The 23,699-nt window shown below is 39.8% G+C and overlaps 1 protein-coding gene across 1 annotated transcript; it reads left to right on the top strand.

Moving 5' to 3' along the window:
- Positions 1 to 3,118: 3,118 nt before the first annotated feature.
- On the top strand, positions 3,119 to 16,107 carry LOC116411038 (vomeronasal type-2 receptor 26-like). Its single transcript, XM_031902810.1, has 4 exons — positions 3,119 to 3,247; positions 5,369 to 5,492; positions 6,326 to 7,206; positions 15,904 to 16,107. Exons 1-4 carry the CDS (start codon positions 3,119 to 3,121, stop codon positions 16,105 to 16,107), a joined length of 1,338 nt encoding a protein of 445 aa, XP_031758670.1.
- The last annotated feature ends 7,592 nt before the right edge of the window (positions 16,108 to 23,699 follow it).

Below are 23,699 nucleotides of genomic sequence, written 5' to 3'. Positions count from 1 at the left end.
ATTCCATAACTTCTCTGCCCAACAGTTACAGAGATTCCTGTGCCAAAAGTGAAAATGTCATGAACATGAGTGCCCATCTATTGCCTTCACCATCTATGGAGTAATAAGTATTAGTTTATGTAGCACGTAGCTAATGCCCTGTCTGCTTCTTATTTTTATTGTGTTGACATTTTTATCTTGTATCTACAGATCAGTTACGGCTCTGCTGATCCCATATTTAATAACAGACTAGAGTTTCCGTCTTTCTACCGAATGATCCCCAATGAGTTATCTGAAATTGATGCTATAATGAGCCTGATTAGGCATTTTGGTTGGAAATGGGTTGGGCTTGTTGTATCGGACGATTTCGCTGGGCACAGGGCAAGTGAAAGGCTACAAAATCAAATGAACAAAGATGGCGGCTGCTTGGCCTTCCTCATTAGAGTTAAAAATTGGTCAGATATAAATATGTCAAAAGTAAATATTACAGACATATATAGGTCTATAGCGCAGACAATATACAACACCACAGCCAGTGTGATCATTCTTTTTATCAGTTCGCTGTATATTGACAGTTTTAATCTTTTGTTTGCTGATAATAAAATGCCGAAGAAAATATGGATTGCGTTCTCCTCTTTCTCCCGTGTAATCGAGCTGTGATATTCACAAATACCAGTAACTTTCAACAGCACTTTGGCACTTTCCTTCCAACAAGGGGAGATTCCTGGTTTTAAGCAGTTTTTCTATTCCTTAAATCCATATACATATCAACGGGATGATTTATTCCCACAAATTTGGGAAATGTTATTTAATTGCACCTTTTCAGAGACAGACATCTCACTTAGAATATGTACCGGGAATGAAACATTTGATGATACAGTTCTGGAATCCTACGGAACATTTAATTACAGAATAGCTTATGGGGTTTACACTGCAGTTTACACAATGGCTCACACTCTCCATGAACTGTACGGCACAATGACACGTTCCCCTAAATCAGCAGAGAGCCTACACATGTACTTTAAGCAATGGCAGGTACGTTCCTTTGTACAGTAATTATACATTAATACCTTTAGTCTTGGTCATTGTAATTATTTTTCTAAACAGACTAGCATTACACTTGTAGATTCTAGAAAGTCTCAAACCCATGTTTGATTTGTCAGAATGTGAACTTTCCAACTGAGTTGGCAGGCTAGAAAATTCACCTGCATTACTTTCATTTGTGGTCAGTACATACCCCATTCATTGGTACATCTATGCATACTTGGCATCAAACTGTTCAGTAGACCTCTGGCATTTACATTTAGGGTGATTTGCCATTGTATGTAAAAATAAATTTGTGAAATAAATGCTGCAACATTTTCAGAAATGACATAAAAAATGCTAGATTTAGGAAAGCTTTGCAGACTGGTACTTTTGTGTAGAAAGGCATGTAATTGCCATGTACTTTGATAAACCTATATATATTGGCCAATTTTAGAAAAGATTTACGGCGTCATACTTTGGAGTAGAAAGACATGGGTACCCATTTTAGATTTGGGGGAATGTGTACTTTCCAAAAATATTTGGTTTTCTAAGGTGAATGTACTTTTATCTAGGTTTACCCCTCATAAAATGCAGTATATGTGTTGGTTTTGCAATAGCTACATTGATAGAATTGATAGATCATATGGGGGTATGTTCACTTTGGGGCCCCTACATGCCACATACTTAGGTAAACCTATACATATTGGGCATCAAACTGTTCAGTGGACCCCTGGGGTACATAATTAGGATGTTTTATCTTGGTAAATAATAGTATGTGAGAGGTAGGATGCTGCAAAATAAAAGCTTTGAAGTGATTTTCAGAAATCTCATCAAAATTGTCAGATTCAGGAAAGCTTTGTGGCTTGGTACTTTGGAGTAGAAAGACATGGGTACCCATTTTAGATTCGGTAGAATGTGTACTTTCCAAAAATATATGGTTTTGTGGGGTGACTGTACTTTTTTCTAGCTTTACCCCTCATAAAATATAGTAAATGTGTTGGTTTTGCAATAGCTAAAACAACAGAAATGATAGATCATATGGGGGTACAGTTATGTTCACATTGGGGCCCCTACATGTCACATACTTAGCTAAACCTATACATATTGGGTTTCGAACTTTTCAGTGGACCCCTGGGGTACAAAATTAGGATGTTTTATCTTGGTTCCTAATAGTATGTGGGAGGTAGGATGCTGCAAAATAAAAGCTTTGAAGTGATTTTCAGAAATCTCATAAAAATTGGCAGTTTTAGGAAAGCTTTGCGGTTGGTACTTTGGAGTAGAAAGACATGGGTACCCATTTTAGATTCAGAGGAATGTGTACTTTCCAAAAATATATGGTTTTCTTGGGTAAACTTTTGTGGCTTTACCCACCATAAAATGAAGTAAATGTGTTGATTTTGCAGTAACTGAAACAACCAAAATTAAACAGCATTTGGGGGTATTTTCATTTTGGGGCCCCTACATGCCACATACTTAGGTAAACCTGTGTATATTTGGCATCAAACTGCTAAGTGGACCCCTGGCATTTATATTTTAGGGTGTTTTATCTTGGTACCTAATGATATGTGGGTGAAAAAAGCTGTAGATTGGAAACTTTGAAATAATTTTTTAAAAATTTCGACAAATTTTAATAAAAACTGGTACATTTAGGAAAGCATTGCGACTTGATAGTTTGGAGTAGACAGACAGTTGTGCCTATTCTGGATCCATCAGAATCTCTTCTTTCTAAAAATGTATAATTTTCTGGGATAAACCTTCTGTTAGTGGAATATTTGGCCTTGAAATCTAAAGTATGCAGCTTTCTGGAGCAGTGCTTTGGGAATTTGGTAGGGTACTGCTGGGAGTTTTTGACCTATACAAGTGAGAAATTTCCATAAAACTATATATATTTGGTATTGGCACGTTCAGAAGGCATGGGACTTTCCACATCAGTTGTATTTTTGTGCATAAAATAATCCATGTTTCTGAGAAATTTGTTTATATTTATGAAAAAAATATTTTTTCTTCATTTTTTAGACATTTAGAGGCCTATATCTTCTTACAGAAATATAATTACACAAAAATTCTTGAAATGACATATGTATTTTTATAAATTTTTAAGCTAAATGCATTGATGCGGCATGTGGCATTCAGAACCTCTTCTGGGGACCAGATATACTTTAGAGACAATGGAGACCCACCAGCCAATTATGATATTCTGAAATGGTACTTCTTTGGAGAAGAAAATCTACAGAGCATAAAGGTTGGGAGCTTTGACACATCCAGATCTGATGGGGATCAATTATTTATCAATAACAGCGCCAATCTCTGGGGCCCTTACTTTTTAGAGGTAACATCTCAGATAAAGTCTCCTTTATGTTTTGAGTTCATGGAAGCCAACGTGGGATCATGATGATGTCACGTGCTGAAGTAGTAGTTTGGCGACAAATTCAGAATAATAGATAGCCAAGAACACAAGTTTAATGCCCAAATATAGGTTTTACTCAGTGAGTTTCTGGTTGCACTTAAATTGCTTGATCCTTTGGTTCCCTGTCTACGAGACTAACTTAGGAATTTCCTTGGCTGCAATCACACACATGTTGTTAGCTCTGTGACCAATGGCATCCTCAGCCAGAGCCCCCATAAAGCAGGGCTGTTTTACCAGCAGGCCCAGAGCAAAGGTCTCAGCTGTCAGCCCCCTGCAACCATCCCAATAAATTTGTCATAGTCCTACCCTAAAAGAGGACCCGTCACCCAGACATTAAAAGCTGTATAATAAAAGTCCTTTTCAAATTAAACATGAAACCCAAATTCATTTTTATATTAATACATCCAAACCCATTATAAAGGCAATTAAAAATCCCAGCTGTCAATCATATATTGCTTGCCCCGCCTCTATGCCTTAGGCATAGAGGCGGGGCAGACAATCACTTTAGCTTTCAGTTCAGCACTACCTAGATCTCACTGCACATCTTACTTTTCCCCTCCCTCCTCATCATCTAATTGTGTAGCCAGAGCACAGACATGGGCATCATAAACATGATTTTGACATGATACAAAGATTGCCTTCATAGCAGTGTCCACAAAATGGTGCCGGCCTGCTTGCTGTGATTGAGTAATCCCAAGATGGAATGAAACAAGATTCATATTATTTATATAGAGCAAGTAAAGTTTATTTTGCTCAACTAACAATATAGAAAATAATTTGGAGTTATTTCTTACGGTGACAGGTCCCCTTTAAACAGGTAGTCCAAGTACACCATCCTGGACCTGGAATAAACCATAATAGGAAAGCAAAATTCAGTAAAGAACCTAAAAATGTTGTAGTGTTGTAGGGCTCTTGCAGTGCAATAAGCATTTCAAAGGGATGCTTCAGTTAAAAGTTATAGCGGATGAAAGGTCTGATGGTGGGCCGCCTGCCTTGGTGGGCCATGGGCAAAAGCCTATTTTACCCATTCATTAATACAGCCTAATCCCTGTCAGGAGTGCCCACCACCGCTCCTGTCTTCTCCGGCACAGAATCCAAAATGGTGTCACCCATGGCCACCATGTGACCATGACAGCGCTGCATCCCACTTAGTGGCCATGGGCACTGCCATTATGGATTCTTGTGGTCCCAACTTTATGTCTTAATCTGAAGAATGCCATGGAATCTAGCCTTCATGTATTGGATGCGGACAATGGTCTGAGGAGGACTTCTTTGTGTAGACCAGGGGTCTCAAACTCGCGGCCCTCAGTACAATATTTTGTGGCCCGCACCAATGCTGAATGAATGGATCGCGATTTTTATTGCGATTCAAGGGATAATGCAAGACACGGCGGGCGGGAGCTGCTGATTGCGAAATGACGTTATGCCATCACAGCAGTTATTATGGGAAGACGTAAGGTGCTAATTGTGCACACAGAACGTCATCCCATAATAACTGTTATGATGGCATAACGTCATTTCCGCAATCAGCAGCTCCGGACTTTTTTTTGTGAAATTCCTTATGCGGCCCAGCCTCATCCTGACTTTGCCTCCTGCGGCCCCCAGGTAAATTGAGTTTGAGCCCACTGGTGTAGACAGCCTCAAGTCTCACAAATTCTCTTGTTGTCACAGAATTGTTAGCTTTCCATAAATCTTCTTTTCCAAGAGATTGCTGAGGATAGGTCGATAGGTTCCAGCATCAGTGTAAAAAGAAGACATTTGTACATGCAGGGGCCTCAACTGCAGCGTTGCAATGTTAATGCTATTATTTTCTGCAACCAAGCCAAAAGGATTCTGCAAAAACTGTCAATTGCTTGTACTCGCCTATACTGCTCACTTCAAGCACAATATTGGAGTATTTATTTTCTCACATTTATTTTATATGCTACAAATTCATGTCTCTATTCTACCCCACAGTTTGTTCAGTCTCGCTGTAGCGAGCCCTGTAAGCCTGGATTCAGGAAGGCTAAGATAAAAGGGCAACCGAGTTGCTGTTATACCTGTGTACTGTGTGCCGATGGGGAGATGTCTAACATAACAGGTACGTCTCACACTAATGGCAATGTGGGTCATCGTCAAATATCTCAGACAGAGAACTTCAATGCCACTCCAGTTGTTAAAAGGTTAATAGTAAGGTTGCAGCCCCCCCTTAGTCAATTAGGATTCCTTCTCCTCCTGTAACTCACTCGGCCCCTCCCAGCTTTGGCTCTTGACTACTGAGCATGCTCAGTTCTTCTCAGGTTGCCAAACACACCCTCTAGTCTAGCAGCCAATCAGGATATGGCACTTCTCCTGAGATCAGTTTAACAATTGCAGTACACCAAGCAGGACTTTTTTTAATCAAAGTAAGTTCTGCCTGTGTAAGCCTGCATTCTTCATTGCATGAACTTTAAAGACTCTTAAACCATACACAATTTGATGAGGTAACACAATATCAGAAGGATAAAGGGTACAATTTTCATTGTCTTGGACCCATGCCCTTCATAGTTATGTCTGTTTCATTATTTTACCTTAAATATATCCATGGCAACTTGTTTCCCAGGATGTCAGTCTTAGTAATGAAATAACTCAATCACTGTTAATAACATTTCCCAGTTGTTCATGAGTGTAACACTGGGGAGAGAAACCTTAATGCATTTGGTTCCTGAGTTACACTTGACCTTGTAGACCAAAGGATTGGCTGTTGGGACAGTTGACCCGCCCTTGTTCTTCTGCTGCACAATGGAGAGTGAGATTTAAGGTTGGATGAGAAAATAATTTCTATGTAGAACAAGATTCCTGTATTTCAGCTTTTTCTTTAGTTTAATAAGTTGGGCAACTGAGTTGTACCCCAGAATCTAACACCTTATTTTCCTTTTTTCGATGTTATTACAGATGCCCAGAGTTGTACAAAATGCTCTAAATATGAAAAGTCAAACAGTGGGAGAACCAGCTGCATCCCGAGGGATATAAATTACCTTTCCTATGATGAACAGTTGGGTTCTACTTTATCCTCCATCTCTGTAACATTCTCCATCTCTTGTGCTGTAATCCTGGGAATCTTTATAAAGTACCGCGACACTCCTATAGTGAGAGCCAACAACCGATATCTCAGCTGTCTCCTCCTCATCTCTCTCATGTTGTGTTTCCTCTGCACTTTATTATTCATTGGGCGCCCAACTCAGATATGTTGTCTCCTCCGACAAGTAACATTTGGGGTTGTATTTACTATTTCTGTTTCTTCTGTGTTGGCTAAAACTCTCACAGTTATTATTGCCTTCAATGCCACAAAGCCTGGGAGCAAGCTGAAGAAATATGTAGGAACCCAACTGGCCATTGTATTAGTCATTGTATGTTCTTTGGGTGAGATTGTCATCTCTGCTGTGTGGTTGGCCTCTAATCCCCCATTTCCAGAGGCTGATACTCTCTCTGACCCAGACTATATTATTCTACTGTGCAATGAAGGGTCAGGCTTTTTCTTCTTCTGTATAATTGGATATATAGGAACGTTGGCCCTACTAAGTTTCATTGCTGCATTTCTAGCCAAGGATTTCCCTGACCGATTTAATGAGGCTAAAAACATCACTTTCAGTATGTTGGGGTTCTGTAGCGTGTGGGGGGTATTTGTCCCTGCATACCTGAGCAGTAAGGGCAGTAGAATGGTGGCAGTTGAGATATTTGCCATCTTATCCTCCAGTGCTGGGTTATTGGGCTGTGTATTTATTCCCAAGTGCTATATCATTTTCCTATGGCCTGAGCTGAACACAAGAGTCACAGTTATTAGAACATATTAGTTACTGTAAGAGATACACCATGGACCAATATGGAGGAATGAGGTAGATAGAGTGCGCACTGATGGGATTTCATGGTCCCATTTCAAAGAATTCATTAGGGTTGAGGAGAATGCCTCATACGTATGCAAATAGATAAAAGGAATTCTGGGAACTAATCCCATTTACATGGGTTTATCCTGTAGGCAAAAGCTCACCCACTGGGTTTTTGAAGCAGAAGCCGAGATAATAGCTGATCCGATTCCCAACTGCAGAGAAGGGCGAAACCAATCTGTAGTTGGGGTTCTGATCAGCTAAAATCCTGAGGATGTTCTGATCATAAAATAGTCGGCACCAATCGAATGAAAGTGACTCCCATTGTAGGTTCCCCAGGATATTGTCAGATACACAATACAGCCACAGATTGTATCATTATCCAACCAAAATTTTCGAACCTGTCCGACTAAACGACCAATCGCCATGGTACAAAAATGTTCAGGACGATAATTCAGAGCCCACACACGGTCCATCCAAAAATCATATGAAATGATGTTTTGAATGATTATATCAGTGCGAGTATGGCCAGCTCTACAGCCAGAGATCATTTAGTTAGGGGACGGCCAGAGGGTGGGAAGGGGAACGCCTACGTGACCCGCCCCTCATGAATATGAACCTGTCAAATGCATCGAATTCTTCTATGCGAGAAGAAACCACAGATTCTTCAGCAAGTCCAGTTGCTTTAGACTTTCCACCATCCGTTTCTTGTACCTCCCTGCTGTATATTATACATAAACCCCACGTTTTCTAAATGTCACTAATATGTAATTAAACTTCCCACTGCCTTAAATATCTCCATTGTGAGTCCTCACACGTTGTTCATGAATAAAACAAGGCGTATCCCATTACTTGGCACTATTTGATCACAGGAGCCTCCATCACACTCCAGTATATACTGGGGGCCTACATGGTGGCAATCTGGCAACCTGGGAACCATGGTCATTACTTGAGACTGGTGAACCTGGTACCTAATAAATAGGAGCCTAAGGGCTAAGGGCTACACCTCAGGGCTGAGGGCTATACATAAAGCTATACAGAAACAGAGTCTGACCTCTGCTGAGGCTTCTGATACCAAGCACAGCTGTACCCCCTGGCCAATGAACCCCCCCTGCGGCACCATAGGGCAGGGGGTAAGTACAGTACCCCCTTGTGGCCCACACTCACTGCCACTCTCTAGTTTGCAGGTCTGAATGGTGTGCAAGGGGTGGGTAGGGCTACACACCTCCCAATCCTTGTGAATACAGCACTGCTATATGCAGGCAGCACTGTATTCGTGAGTGCAGAGACCTGTAGTAATTCACTTAGGCAGAAGGGCAGCGCAAAGCGAAAAGCTCATGGGGCCAAAAAAGTGTCCTATTTGTGCTGCTATCCTGCCCTTGTTCCTGCCTTTGCCCCAAACTCAATGAATATATGCACCATGTGCTTTTATATGTCTAAGAGGGGGAATTCACAGAAGTGGAGAGAAACAGAATCCGCCTAAATTTCGACTCAACCGTCACTTTTCCGTTATTGGTGAAAGAAAGACACTTTTGTGAATGTGTCATTTAGGAGACATTTTGACAACATTTTTCCCCGCCATTGTCAAAATGGAGTGAAGCTCAGTTTAACTGTCAGATCAACTGTAAGCTCTTCTGTTTTGTTTCACCTAGTCTCCATTTCCCATCCCTGGTAGGGACCCCATTGGGGGATCAGCAGCATATGGTCAGGGGGCAAGTCTCTGTCTAAAGTAAAGCCTCCCAGGCAATTTTTTAGTTTTAGCAGCAGTGCCCCCACTTTAATCTCTTTACTGACACTTACCCCAATGTATCTGTGCCCCCATAGCATGCCCAAAACTACAGAGCTGCCTGACAGCATTGCCCCCCCACCTTTAGCTGTGCCCCTTCTGTTCCCAGCAGCCATCTTGGGGATCAGCAAACAGCACATACACACTGGCACCCAACCTGGGATATTGGGGTACAGGGTTGGACTGGCCCAACAGGGCAATGGATAAAAACCCAGTGGGCCCTAGTCCTGTTGGACCTCTATTCGCCGGGCATTGTTTCAAGCACTGTGTGTGTGTTTGGGGGGAAGTTACAGTTCAGTCTCCTCTGACCCCTTCCTACACCTACCAGCCCCCCTGCATTGTATCTCTCCTGCCTGGATACCATGTTGCCCACTGACTTCATAGACTTTGCATGCAGAGGGCACACAGGGGGCAAATATCCACAGGCCCCTCTGCTTCTCACCATCATCCCATTGAGATACATGGGAATGTGCTGCCCAAGGCAGGATGATTGGTTGAGCTTCAATAGCTATCTGGTTGCTAGAGCTTCATTATCCTAGCAACTGAGCAGCCTGGAAGAAAGCCAAAGAGAAGAATGAAGGGCAAGGGGCCTGAATATAAAAAATAAGAAGCAGAATGATGCACAGTAATATTTCAATTCAAGGTTCTTGAGCATTGCAATGAAATCCATTGAACTAATTAACAAGAAGTGATGCTGCCACCTAGTGGGAGATTTTTAACTGCAGGTGTTTCATGGGCTTCAGCTAAAAAACAAATATACTGTCAGTTTGCATCACAGACGTAGAATAAAAGAAGTGAAAAAGTGAAGCCCTACATGGTACGATCCCCTTGTGAGATGCCCAGCGAGGATTATGGGCTTTATTCAAATGCCCCCCAGCGCATATATATATACTGGCTCAATGATAGAGCGACCCTTAGCAACACATATTAACACAATTATGGCCCAGGTCACAGCATATTAAAGGGAGAGTTCACCTTTAAATTAGCAGACAGACAGTGATATTCTGAGACAATTAGCAATTGGTCTTTATTTTTTAAATAGTTTTCAGTTATTTAGCTTTGTGATCAGCAGCTCTCCATTTGGTATTTTAGCAGCTATATGGTTGCTAGGGTCTTTTTTTTTACCCTAGCAACCAGGCATTGGTTGAAATTTGAAAGCTGGAAAGAGGCAGAAGGGGAAGGCAAATAATTAAAAAATATATATAATAAGAATAAATAGTGAAGACCAATTGCAAAGTTGCTAGGAATTGGCCAGTCTATCACGTACTAAACCCGTTAAAGAAAATCTACTTTGTTGTGAATATGTGTGAATACTTTGTTACATATCAATATTTATATGCAGTTTAATGGATTTTATTAGATAGAAACGATTCCTTTAGCAGCGGGGAGTGGGCATTTATCCTCCTGTACGAGTCTCCCCCATTGGCCCCCGCCATGAACTCTTGCTATAATCCAGGTGCAAAAGAAAAGGGGGTTATTTCTGGAAATGAAGTCCCCCCTCCCCATTTCTTTCCCTCTGCTTCCCAGAGAATCTGTGCTCCCCGTAGGGTTGCCTCCAGGGGGTCCGGGGCAAAACTGCACAACTTGGAAAACTGGGCACGATTCTCAGAGATTGACACAGGGATTGGCTTATCGCCGATCATCATGTCATAGTCCCGCCCATGTGATGGCAGCAGTCCACCTCCCTGCTCAGAGTTTCCGTGCACAAAAGGGTTGCAATCATTGCTCCCCCAACTGTTCCACTGGGGACTACAAGTCCCAGAATCCATCACTTCATCCAGAATGGAACAAGGTTAGATTGTAGAGTGTAAGCTCTTTTGGGCAGGGCTCTCTTCACCTCCTGTATCGGTTACTGATTGCTTTATATGTTACTCCTTGTAGAGTGTAAGCTCTTTTGGGCAGGGCTCTCTTCCCCTCCTGTATCGGTTACTGATTGCTTTATATGTTACTCCTTGTAGAGTGTAAGCTCTTTTGGGCAGGGCTCCCTTCCCCTCCTGTATCGGTTACTGATTGCTTTATATGTTACTCCTTGTAGATTGTAAGCTCTTTTGGGCAGGGCTCCCTTCCCCTCTTGTATCGGTTACTGATTGCTTTATATTTACTCCTTGTAGAGTGTAAGCTCTTTTGGGCAGGGCTCCCTTCCCCTCTTGTATCGGTTACTGATTGCTTTATATGTTACTCCTTGTAGAGTGTAAGCTCTTTTGGGCAGGGCTCTCTTCCCCTCCTGTATCGGTTATTGATTGCTTTATATGTTACTCCTTGTAGAGTGTAAGCTCTTTTGGGCAGGGCTCCCTTCCCCTCCTGTATCGGTTACTGATTGCTTTATATGTTACTCCTTGTAGAGTGTAAGCTCTTTTGGGCAGGGCTCTCTTCCCCTCCTGTATCGGTTATTGATTGCTTTATATGTTACTCCTTGTAGAGTGTAAGCTCTTTTGGGCAGGACCCTCTTCACCTCTTGTATCGGTTACTGATTGCTTTATATGTTACTCTGTATGTCCAATGTATGTAACCCACTTATTGTACAGCGCTGCGGGGTATGTTGGCGCTTTATAAATAAATGTTAATAATAATAATAATAAAGGTGAGGGAGGGGTTGCATTACACTGTGAGCCTAAGGAACATTAGGGCGGTGCCCAGTGGAGTGACTAGAACTTACTGGGTCCCATAGTCAGATCATCGTACAGCCTCCCCTGAACTTTGGGAAATAGATATTTTCCCTTAACTATTTATCGGTCTGTGCCTCACTTTGCCCCCTGTCCCTCCTGGGCATTCACAGTCCCTACACCCTGAATACAAATACAAACACAAGCGAGTGTTTTATTACTGTAACATATTTCACCCCAGGGGCCCATTCTGGCAGAGGGAATGATTGGGCCAGCTGGGCACTGGTACTGGTCATTATTAACAGGAACCTTGAGGCTGTAAATTTGGCTCCCTATCAACCTGAATTTTGTGAGAGTCATCTGTATCTATACCCAGGCAGGGGTGGAGCAAGGGGTGTAACAGGACACACAGTGGGCGTGGCCAAAATCACCCAGATACAGTTCCCTGGGGGCTCTGAGAAGCATTTATTGTATTGGCCCATAGTCTGTTGGCACCTTAACAGAACATTGTATTGTGCTAAATACCCTGCAATTCTGGGGGAAACAAGGGGAATACTGTGCCAAGCCTTGCACTTCTAGGGCCCCTATCATTAATCCCATCATAGTTTTCTGTTTCACCTAGTTTCACAGAGAAGTTAATCCCCTCATTGTTTTCTATTTCACCCAGCTTCAAGGGGAAGTTAACCCCCTCATTGTTTTCTATTTCATCCAGTTTCAAGGAGAAGTTAACCCCCTCATTGTTTTCTATTTCACCCAGTTTCAAGGAGAAGTTCATCCCCCTCATTGTTTTCTATTTCACCCAGTTTCAAGGAGAAGTTCATCCCCTCATTGTTTTCTATTTCATCCAGTTTCAAGGAGAAGTTAACCCCCTCATTGTTTTTTATTCCACCCATTTTCAAGAAGAAGTCCATCCCCTCATTATTTTCTATTTCACCCAGTTTCAAGGAGAAGTTCATCCCCCTCATTGTTTTCTATTTCACCCAGTTTCAAGGAGAAGTTCATCCCCTCATTGTTTTCTATTTCATCCAGTTTCAAGGAGAAGTTAACCCCCTCATTGTTTTTTATTCCACCCATTTTCAAGAAGAAGTCCATCCCCTCATTATTTTCTATTTCACCCAGTTTCAAGGAGAAGTTCATCCCCCTCATTGTTTTCTATTTCACCCAGTTTCAAGGAGAAGTTCATCCCCTCATTGTTTTCTATTTCATCCAGTTTCAAGGAGAAGTTAACCCCCTCATTGTTTTTTATTCCACCCAGTTTCAAGAAGAAGTCCACCCCCTCATTGTTTTCTATTTCACCCAGTTTCAAGGAGAAGTTAATTCCCTCATTGTTTTCTATTTCACCCAGCTTCAAGGGGAAGTTAGTCCCATCATTGTTTTCTATTTCACCCATTTTCAAGAAGAAGTTAAACCCCTCATTGTTTTCTATTCCACCCATTTTCAAGAAGTCCATCCCCTCATTGTTTTCTATTCCACCCATTTTCAATAAGAAGTCTATCCCCTCATTGTTTTCTATTTCACCCAGTTTCACAGAGAAGTTCATCCCCCTCATTGTTTCCTATTTCACCCAGTTTCAAGTGAAACCAAGAATGAGCTCCAATGCTCCGAAAATGGCTGCCGGAGCACTTCCTGTTTGGAAACATTAAATAGGATTCATGGAAGCGATTGTCCTTTTAAACTCGAAAGTTTTAATGATACTTTCGGCTACAATAATTCAGGATTTTCTAATGTAAACTTGTAGAAACGATTCAAGCGTTATCGTGACATTTTATAAATACAATGATCGAGTTTAATTCAAATATATATCATGTCGAGTTTATACGACTTTCAAGGCCAGAAAAAAACAAAAGTACTGGGCTTGTGAAACCTAAATACTCTTAGTCCCCAAAAAATACAGGGTTACCTGATATCTCTATATACATTAATGTATCAGGTCTAAGCTTTCTCAGCATCACTGGATATGGAACAGAAGGTTCCGGATAAAATTATAATGTCGAAATAAATAAAGTCGCAGCTTCTCTGCCAGCGACTCCCCTATGGGGATTCTCCACCCAGTCTGTAATTAAATCCTCAGCTTTCTATGGGCTGAATAAACAACCCCCCCCCCCCCCCCGGTAATGACATCTGCAGAACATTATCCCAAAAGGGCTGCGCTCCTTCTGACTATTTATGTGATCTATTTTCATGCTGACGAGAGGGAAAGGAATGATTTCTAGGGAGAAACCCAATAATTACATGTTCCCATTTGCCTCCTGCAGGGATTTGGGCAGAAAACAGAAACAAATTTAACTTTCTGCGCAACTAGAACTTCTACAAAAGTCTCCAACCATTGTTTCTAGTGGTGCAACTTCCCCCGGTCATCAAATCGCTTGTTAGCAATGTAACCTATCACAGAGGGACCGTGATCTCCCATTTTGGTTTGATCTGCAACAAATAGAAACAGTACTGTCTATGCCCACCTCCAAGTCATTAATAAACAAGTTAAAAAGCAAAGGACCAAGGACTGACCCCTGCGGTACCCACTAACCACACTGGTCCAGTTAGAGAATGTTCCATTTCCCCCACTCTGTGTAATCTATCCTTCACAGGAAACCAATTATGAAGATAGGCAGGCACTCCGGATTGTTTGTTGTAGAAAAGTACAAAATAGTAGAGAAATGCAGCCAGTAGGACCCCAGAAGCGCTAGACTCGGGGCTGGGCACCCGAGTCTCTGATATCACACGGTGAGCTGCCGCTTCGTTCGTTTTACTTCTCCTGCACACTATAAGCTGTTTTGGAGTACTTATTTATGCCGTATCGACGGACTCGGGGCACTGCACCCGGGTCATAATATACTAGTGGTGAGCTATTTTTAGCTATTTTAGCTACCAAATATTTATGTGCCTGTACCCTTTTGGTTCCTGGGTTTGCCTTCCTAAACGTTAGATTCGGGGCTTGGCACCCGAATCTTTTTATCTCCAGGGTGAGCTTTCACATATCAGTAAACGATATCACTGTATCATTACATTATGTACTACATTGACATTGAATTAAGGATGCTTTATTAATGTGGCATACGTTTCTAAGCGCTAGACTCAGTGTTTTATACACCTGAGTCTTACTAAATAAACGGTGAGCCTGCCCTTCACTATCTACCTCCTGCCTACATTTTGCTATAAAATACGCTAGACTCAGGGCTTATGCACCTGGGTCTTTGTGACCACACGGTGAGCTGTGTTCACCAAGTACTTCCTTAACTGTATTCTTTGCATAGGGAAGTGGAGGGGGAGCTTTCACCGGTTGCACATTTTGATCTATTGCATACTATATTTACTCTTTTATAATTATACAAGTATACTTAGTACCTTTAGCTTCTATTTTTGATATATACTATTGCTACGCCAGCAGCCAGCTAAACACTTAATAATATTTTACTATTGAATATTTAGGCTAGATTTTTTGATATATTTTTTGATATACTTTGATATTGTCCATAGGCTCAGCTTCACCTTCTTTTCCACACATTCTGTTCGAACTGTCTATATTACTCTAGGGGGATTTTTTCTTTTGTGTATCTGTCCACTTAAATCATGGACAACATGAGTAGAAAACAAAAATTTGATAAAATTTTTTCACAACAGTCAAATGACACTTCTCCAACTCTGCGTGAATACTTTAATACATTAGAAACATTGTCTATAAAAGAGTTGCGGTCTTGGTGGGAAATAGCTACTTTTGAAAAATATATATCTTTACATATGATCCCTAGAGGCCTTAGAATTAAAAAATTTCCTACTTCACTAGCATCAAACTCTGATTTTATGGAACAATGGAATACCATACTCTCTGAATGCTCCCTTAGATTGATGAATCTTTTAGTTGACAACAAACGTCACATATATGAACATTTAAAAACTGAGATTACTCACTATAAAGATGAACATGTTGCTCTTATTGAGCATGTTGACTATCCTAAGTGTCTTGACATCATGACTAATAAAATTGATAAACTTGAGAGAGACATAATTGATAATAAAACACGTAAATTTCAGAGAGACAAAAAAGATTATGATACAAACTTTATTTACAATTGGTCCCAAACAAACATTAGGAAAAACAGGTTTTTTCCCAAGAAGTATAAACATACAGATGTTGCTCACAAATCTATCCTAAAAAAATCCAGAGATAGAAAGGTTAGCTTTTCTAGTACAGAATTTGATAATTATGACAGCAATGGCGAGTCGGATTCTGGTGGCTGCTCCTCCTCTCCTTTTTCTTTGCAGAGAAATAAAGACACACGTTCCAATGACTACAGTTCAGATGAAACCACCCGAAAAAAGACGACTTATTCGACAAAAAACGAACAGGGTCTCTGGTCCAAGTGGAAGAGAAAAACGAATCATCACTCAAGCGAGTCAGGAGAGGAAGAGGAATTCAACAGTCGACCAAGATACCGCCTACGGGACAGAAAGATAAAAAGATTTTGAACCTGTCAACAAGAACTTTCACTTCTGATGAACTGAACATTCTGGAAAAAGGTTTAACTTTTTGTCCTGTAAAAAACTTTGACTTATTTGACACCATTACAGATGTTAACCGATTTGTACGAAAACTTTTGCTGAAAAAACACTTTTACAATGACAATATTACTTTGATCGAAGAGGTAGATAAGGAGAGCAATTTAGTTACTCCTGCCCTCTTACAGTCTCACATATCAAATTTCAAAGATATGAATACGCTCCTTCAACTTGAACAGTTGGGCAGAGAGACCGACCCCGATTCGGGTAGAGTTGGAGCCAGTCTCCCTGAATCACTGTATAAATTTAAATCTAAATCTACCTTTTATCCTACATACCTTAGAGATAATATTATCAACATGTTTCAGAAGAATATAGAAACAGAACTAAGTTATTTATATGAGACAGTTAGAGATTCTTCTACTAGTAGTAACCTTACTAAAAAAGAAAAAAGAGCACTTGAGACATTGAAAAATGACCATGACATAGTTATCCGACAAGCAGATAAGGGAGGTCAGATTGTTATACTAAATAAATCAGATTATGTTTCTGAAGCTTACAGACAACTTGCAGATAAAGACACATATTTATCTTTAGATAAAAATCCTACATATGCATATAAGATGGAACTTGACACATTGTTACAAGAAGCTCTGAATTTCAACATTATAGATGAAAAACTTATTGCTTTCATTAAAAACGATACACCAAAATCGGCCATTTTCCATCATCTACCGAAAATACACAAAAAAGAGAGACCTCCATTAGGCCGACCGATTATAGCAGGTATAGGCTCTCTAGGCGAAAACCTTTGTGAATTCATAGATCACTTTTTACAGCCTTTAGTTCTAAGACTCCCTAGTTATCTTAAAGACAGCGGTCACTTATTATATACTCTGAATAAATATCAGTGGAGTTCTACAGATTTGAAATGGGCCTCAATAGATGTCACTTCTTTATATTCATGTATTCCTCACACTCTTGGCTTACAAGCCATTGAATATCACCTTCACCAGTACAGCACTTATGAACCAAACTTTATCACTTTTTTATTACAGTCCATACATTTTCTTCTTACACATAATTATTTCTACTTTGACAATAAGTATTATTTACAGTGTAGAGGCACGGCCATGGGTGCCAAATTCGCACCTTCCTATGCGAATTTATTCCTAGGTTGGTGGGAGGATGTACACATCTATAATGATACTAATGCATTCTCTGCTCACATTCAATACTATGGACGCTACATTGATGATATCATAATGATTTGGTCTGGCACAGAAGAACAATTTAGTCATTTTATCCAACACATTAACACCAATAATTATAATTTACAGTTCACTTCTGAAATACATCATACTAGCATTAACTTTTTGGATGTCACGTTGAGCACTTCTAATCAATCAATCACTAGCATAATCTTTCGAAAAGATTGTTCAGCTAACACGTTATTAGAAGCTACTTCCTGTCACCCGAGGCACTCTATCTGTAATATTCCATACAGCCAATTTTTACGCATCAGACGCGTCTGTTCTGAAGATTCAGAATTTGTATCTAAGTCCACGGATCTATACCATAGACTAATAGAAAGGGGGTATTCTAAGAACAACATCATCAAAGCTTTTGAGCGGGCTGCATCTGTAGACAGATCAAATCTTTTTGACAGATATCATGTGCATAATCATAAAGTATCTAAACATAAGAAATATGCTAAAAAGAAGGGCAACGATTTTTTGACATGTGTTTTGACTTATAGCCCCCAACAAAAAATTATAGAAAAAATTATCAATGATAATCTAACCATCTTAAAATTAGATCCTATCCTGAGACAAAGGACATAAATATATTACTCGAAAAACTGAAACTTTGAGTAATTTATTGTCACCAAGTTTAATCCATACTAGACAGCCGACAACTACATGGTTGTCTACAAAAGGGTGCTATAAATGTGGATCCAGACAATGTATCACTTGTAACTACATACAAAAAACGGATTCGTTCATCTCTTCTATGACTATGACAAAATATCAGATAAAACACTTCATTAACTGCAACACCAAAAATGTTATATATCTCCTCACTTGCACCAAGTGCATGAAACAATACGTAGGTCAGACAGGTAGAAAACTAAAAGATAGGATAAGGGAACATGTACTGAATATTACTAATGTTAACAGTCATACTACTGTTGCAAAACACTTCTCTGAATGTTCCAATAGATCCCTGTCCTTTCTACAGGTTATAGGGATAGATAGAGCCATCCCTAGCCCTAGAGGGGGCGATATCTCTTCAGTTCTAATTAGAAAAGAAACTAAGTGGATTTTCTTCCTAAAAACTCGACAACCACATGGACTTAACTATGACTATGATGTTACTTGTTATGTATAATTACTCAAATCTAGCTTTTTATGGTTATATACCAATCTAATGCATATAATGTCTAATATATCCCTATGTAAATTTATGACTTTTTATCTACTTTCCCTAGCCACATGACCTCTCGGTCTGATTGGTTGATTGCAAAGTTCATTTCATTGGTCGAATTTGCCTTTAAATATTGTGTAATGTGTTCAATGTATTCAGCCTATGACTAAGTACCCTATGGTATGAAACGCGTAAGGCTATCTGCTTTTACATATGGATAGAATAAAATTTATACTTTTTTAATTAACTATTTTCTACTGGCTGCATTTCTCTACTATTTTGTACTTTTCTACAACAAACAATCCGGAGTGCCTGCCTATCTTCATAATTGGTTTCCTGTGATGACTCCCTATGCTGAATGGTCTGGGGCATGAGCACCTGGACCCACCGTCACTGTGGGTAAGAGTTATATCCACCAAAAAGTGTGATCACTTTTTCATGTTTGAGTGTAATCTATCCTTCAGCCAGTTCTCTATCCAACTACAAATATTATGTTCTAGGCCAATATTCCTCAATTTGATCATTAACCTTCTGTGAGGTACTGTATCAAACGCTTTAGCAAAGTCCAAGTAGATGACATCAACTGCCATTCCAGCATCAAGGTTCCTGCTCACCTCCTCATAAAAGGCAACTAAATTAGTCTGGCAAGATCTGTTACGCATAAAACCATGTGGCACAAACTAATAGTATTGTGAACTGCAATGTATTCAACTATCCTATCCCTTATTACCCCTTCCAGAAGTTTTCCTACTACTGATGTCAGACTAACAGGCCTATAGTTTTCAGGCTGAGAACGGGATCCCTTTTTAAATAACGGCACCACATTAGCAATCCGCCAGTCTCTTGGCACCATGCCAGACCTCAATGAATCCTGAAAAATTAAGTGAAGAGGTTTGGCAATCACAGCGCTCAGCTCATTTAATACCCTGGGATGAATCCCATCCGGTCCACTCCTAAATCTTTGTTTGTCTTTCCATGTTCGCCCGTAGGTAAGGGATATCAGGAGAAGATCCACTCGCTTGGTGACATCGCGTTGCAGATCTGAAGGTGTATGGGCATCTTTAGATTTACCAATTTATAGTAATTTGCCCCAACATGGAAAATGCATAGGGGAGTGAGGATCCAGATTGGTGGTAGAGCTGAGTGCTGCTGCCGGGCAGAGCAAGCTCTAACGCTGCTCACGATTCTCCAGTTTAGTATTTACATTTGCCCCTAAGTCTTGTTTAGCACTTGGGGAGCAATTAATAACAGTTGAGAATGGCAAAAACACATTTGTAGAAATAGGAACAAAAATGAGCATTTCTCAGTGAGATTTTCTGTATTAGTTATTACAATCCGATTCTGAAGAATAATTTCCCATTCTGTGTCTGTTAACGACTTTTATTACAATTAGGAAGTGTATATTAAAAACAAATTTCTTTTTTCCAAATCTCAGGTCTTTTTTGCACAATTGGGTTCGGCTGAATCCTTTCAGATTTAGTGGCAAGTTTTTGCTGGAAGGATGAGGATGCTTTTTATTTATCTCAAATCTAAATATGCCCTTAATCTAAATTGGCCCTAGGGCCAAACATTCGAATTATAACGACGGGTATAGGTGAAGTCGGATCGGGGACCGCATCAACGAGCCGATGTGGTCCCCGATCCAACTACATTTTTTAACCTGCCCGATTGATATCTGGGCAATTTCAGGCCAGATATCGGTCGGGCAGGCCCGTCGTTTGTGCCCATACATGGGCTGATTAGCTGCCGAATCTTAGGGACCAATATCGGCAGCTACAATCGGCCCATGTATGGCTAACTTAAGGCTCAGTAAAGTTTACTCATTGAAAAGTATTTTAATCAGGTTTGTGCTCCCCCCAGTGCACCCTTCCCTGTCATACAACAAATGGAAACCAGGGGGACGGGTGTATGAGGAAACTCGAGACCAAATCATTAGTTATAAAATGATTCCTGCTGACCCCAAGCTTTGTTGCTGAGTTCAGTGCATTCCCACTAGGTGGCGCCTTCCTGCAATGGGCAAGTGGCACTGTACTGCAACCAACTTGATACATTTTAAACACCAGAGCCAAAAATGTGTTGAAAATTTACCTTCCCCTCTACAATGAAGCCCCCATCTCTAGGAAATGCTCAGATTTCTTACCTACCTATTCTTTATTACTGACAATCACCAGTGTCGGACTGGCCCAAAGGGATACCAGGAAAGCTCCAAGTGGGCCCAGGTGTCAGTGGGCCCTTCTGCTCCTAAACACTTATTCCATGGTCATTCCCTATTTTTGTTTAAAAACAGCAAGGCTAAATAAATAAAGTGATAACAAAAAGAAAATGGGGGAATAAAGAGATTGAATGGGGAGAGAAGTAGAAATAATTTGGAGAGTGAGCTAAGGCTTTCTGGTGGGCCCAAGGCATCCCAGTACAAACACCAGTGGCCAACCCTAAGGGGGAGATTTATTAATCCACGAACGGTCCGAAGGCGTTCGAATGCGTTTTTTTCGTAATGATCGGTCGGCGTGTCGCGACTCTTTCGTATGTTCCGCGACTTTTTCGTCGCCGCCGCAACTTTTTCGTATATTTTCCACGACTTTATCGGCGTCACAAAAAAATTGGATTGGTTTTTCCGCCGTTTACAATTGCACAATAAGAAAAAAATCACGACGGTGACTAAATAGTTGTGCAAAATACGAAAAAGTAGCGACAAATACGAAAAAGTCGCAAAATTTTCGTTTCCAATCCGATTTTTTCCCTTTCGGGATTCGGATTCATGGATAAGTAAATCTCCCCCTAAGCATCAACTTCCCATCAGACCTAGTGATGAGCGACTCTGTCCCATTTTGCTTTGCTAAAAAATTCTCAAAAGGCCCAAAAATTTGCAAAACACAGGTTCCATGTGTGTGATCACAGCTTTTTTGATGCAAGGTGCCAAAAAGCCACTTCTGGTAACTCTAAGTTACTACAGAAGTGCAGTGAGTGCAATTGCATTTTAGCGATGCGGCCCGCCCCCTGGATCCCAACTGGCGTAGGAAAGGTAATTACTGGGAGGCAAAGGACAGCAATGGCAGCACAGGGTGAGAATCATCCTGTAGATGCCGTATAAAAGCTTGGATGTATAGTGCAACCAGGTGACCGTATGTGTATTATTATAATAACAATATTAAAATGAGTCTTTTGCTCACTGGCCAATAAGCATTTACATTAAGTAATAAGAGATACTGTACTGGCCTTTGTAGTGAAGGTTAATGTTGGCCTTTATAGTGAAGGTTAATGTTGGCCTTTATAGTGAAGGTTAATGTTGGCCTTTATAAATAAAGATATATATACATACATTAACCTTCACTATAAAGTGCTACTTATGTACGCAGTGCTGTACAGTAGTACAGTGGGCCTCTGTAGTGAAGGTTAATGTTGGCCTCTGTAGTGAAGGTTAATGTTGGCCTCTGTAGTGAAGGTTAATGTTGGCCTCTGTAGTGAAGGTTAATGTTGGCCTCTGTAGTGAAGGTTAATGTATGTATATATATCTTTATTTATAAAGTGCTACTTATGTACGCAGTGCTGTACAGTAGTACAGTGGGCCTCTATAGTGAAGGTTAATGTTGGCCTCTATAGTGAAGGTTAATGTTGGCCTCTATAGTGAAGGTTAATGTTGGCCTCTATAGTGACTCTGCGCAGTGTGACCATGACACATTCTCTGTATCGCTCAGGCAGCCACAGACCAGAACAGGTTAAAGAGCACAGAGATCACAATCTGGTGGCTCAACATAAAACTAGAATAAGCAGAGTTGTGCTGCATTCCCTGTGGAATATTCCCCCGGCACAGATCTGTAATTAAATCCTCAAGCGGCAGAAAGTTCCGTGCCAAGTAAACAAATCACAGTTTCACAGTTGCGCGGTCTCTTTGGAGATGAAGTCATTTTTTTTTTTATATCAGTTTCTTATTTTTAATTGTCGAATCTGCCGGGAGTTCTGTTTCTGTCTAGAATTGTGCCCTTGTATTTTCTAACAAGAAACAGGATAATTGCAGGGTCCATTCTGCCCGAGCGCTCAGCCGTGATTGGCCCCAAGTGCTAAAATCAATTTGTTCAACTTTTGCTAAGGCTGAAACTTTCCCAAATCAGGTTTCTATCACTGAGGGAAATATCTATTCAAATAATTCCCATGTTACGTCTCTAATTGCCAATTGTGTCAGCAGGTTCCATAAAATAGCTTGGAAAATACATGAAAAAATGAAAATAAATTTAACAATTAAAAGAAAATAGATTTCTGTTTGAAATATTAAGTCTGTATGTGAACAATATGATAGTGAACCTACTGAGCGTAAATTCAAATAATGTTAATATTGTTTCTTCATAAAGATACACATTTTATATTGAAAAAATACATACAAATATAATATTAAATCAAAAATTAAGTATGAAATATATTAAAAATAAAATTTTAATTTTTTAATCTGCACAAAATAACCGTGAACTCTGAGAATAAATAAAATGAAATAGGATTATAAAACAGAAAATATAATAATGGCACAATGGCGATATTGGACATTTTTGTTCTCTTTTGAGTAAAAAAACTAAATAATGTTAATATTTATTCAACAAAATAAATAAAAATGAAAATATAAATAAAATGCAAATATTAAAATTAAATGAAGTATGAAATAAATTTATGTATGAAATTTTTATTTTGAATGTGCCCAAAAAAATAGTAAACCCTCTGAGTTTAAATGAAAAAAAGGGATTTTCATACAAATAATAACAATAATGCAACTAATGTGAAAAAGGTTTAAAAAGGAAAATGGGAATTTTGGAAATATTTCTCTCTTTTGAGTCTAAAACTCATTTTTTATATATATTTGATTTTATGATTTTTTTTTAATTGTATGGAAATGCTAACATTTATTATTATTATAAATATAATTAAGGGGCACATTTACCAAAATTTATTTCTGACCTAGAAAGTCGTATAAACTCTACATGATATAAATTTAAATTAAACTCGATCATTACTGTATTTATAAAATGTCACGATAATGCTTAAATCGTTTGTATGAAAATTTCGAGTTTACATTTGAAAATCCCAAATTTGAGAGTTGAAAGTATTGTTAAAACTTGAAAAATTTGAGTTTAAACAGACATTCATTTCCA

The sequence above is a fragment of the Xenopus tropicalis genome, chromosome 5 (genome assembly GCF_000004195.4).
Source record: "Xenopus tropicalis strain Nigerian chromosome 5, UCB_Xtro_10.0, whole genome shotgun sequence".
NCBI lineage: Eukaryota > Metazoa > Chordata > Amphibia > Anura > Pipidae > Xenopus > Xenopus tropicalis.
The sequence above is the reverse complement of the archived record's forward strand: the minus strand, read 5'-3'. Positions and strand labels throughout refer to the sequence as shown.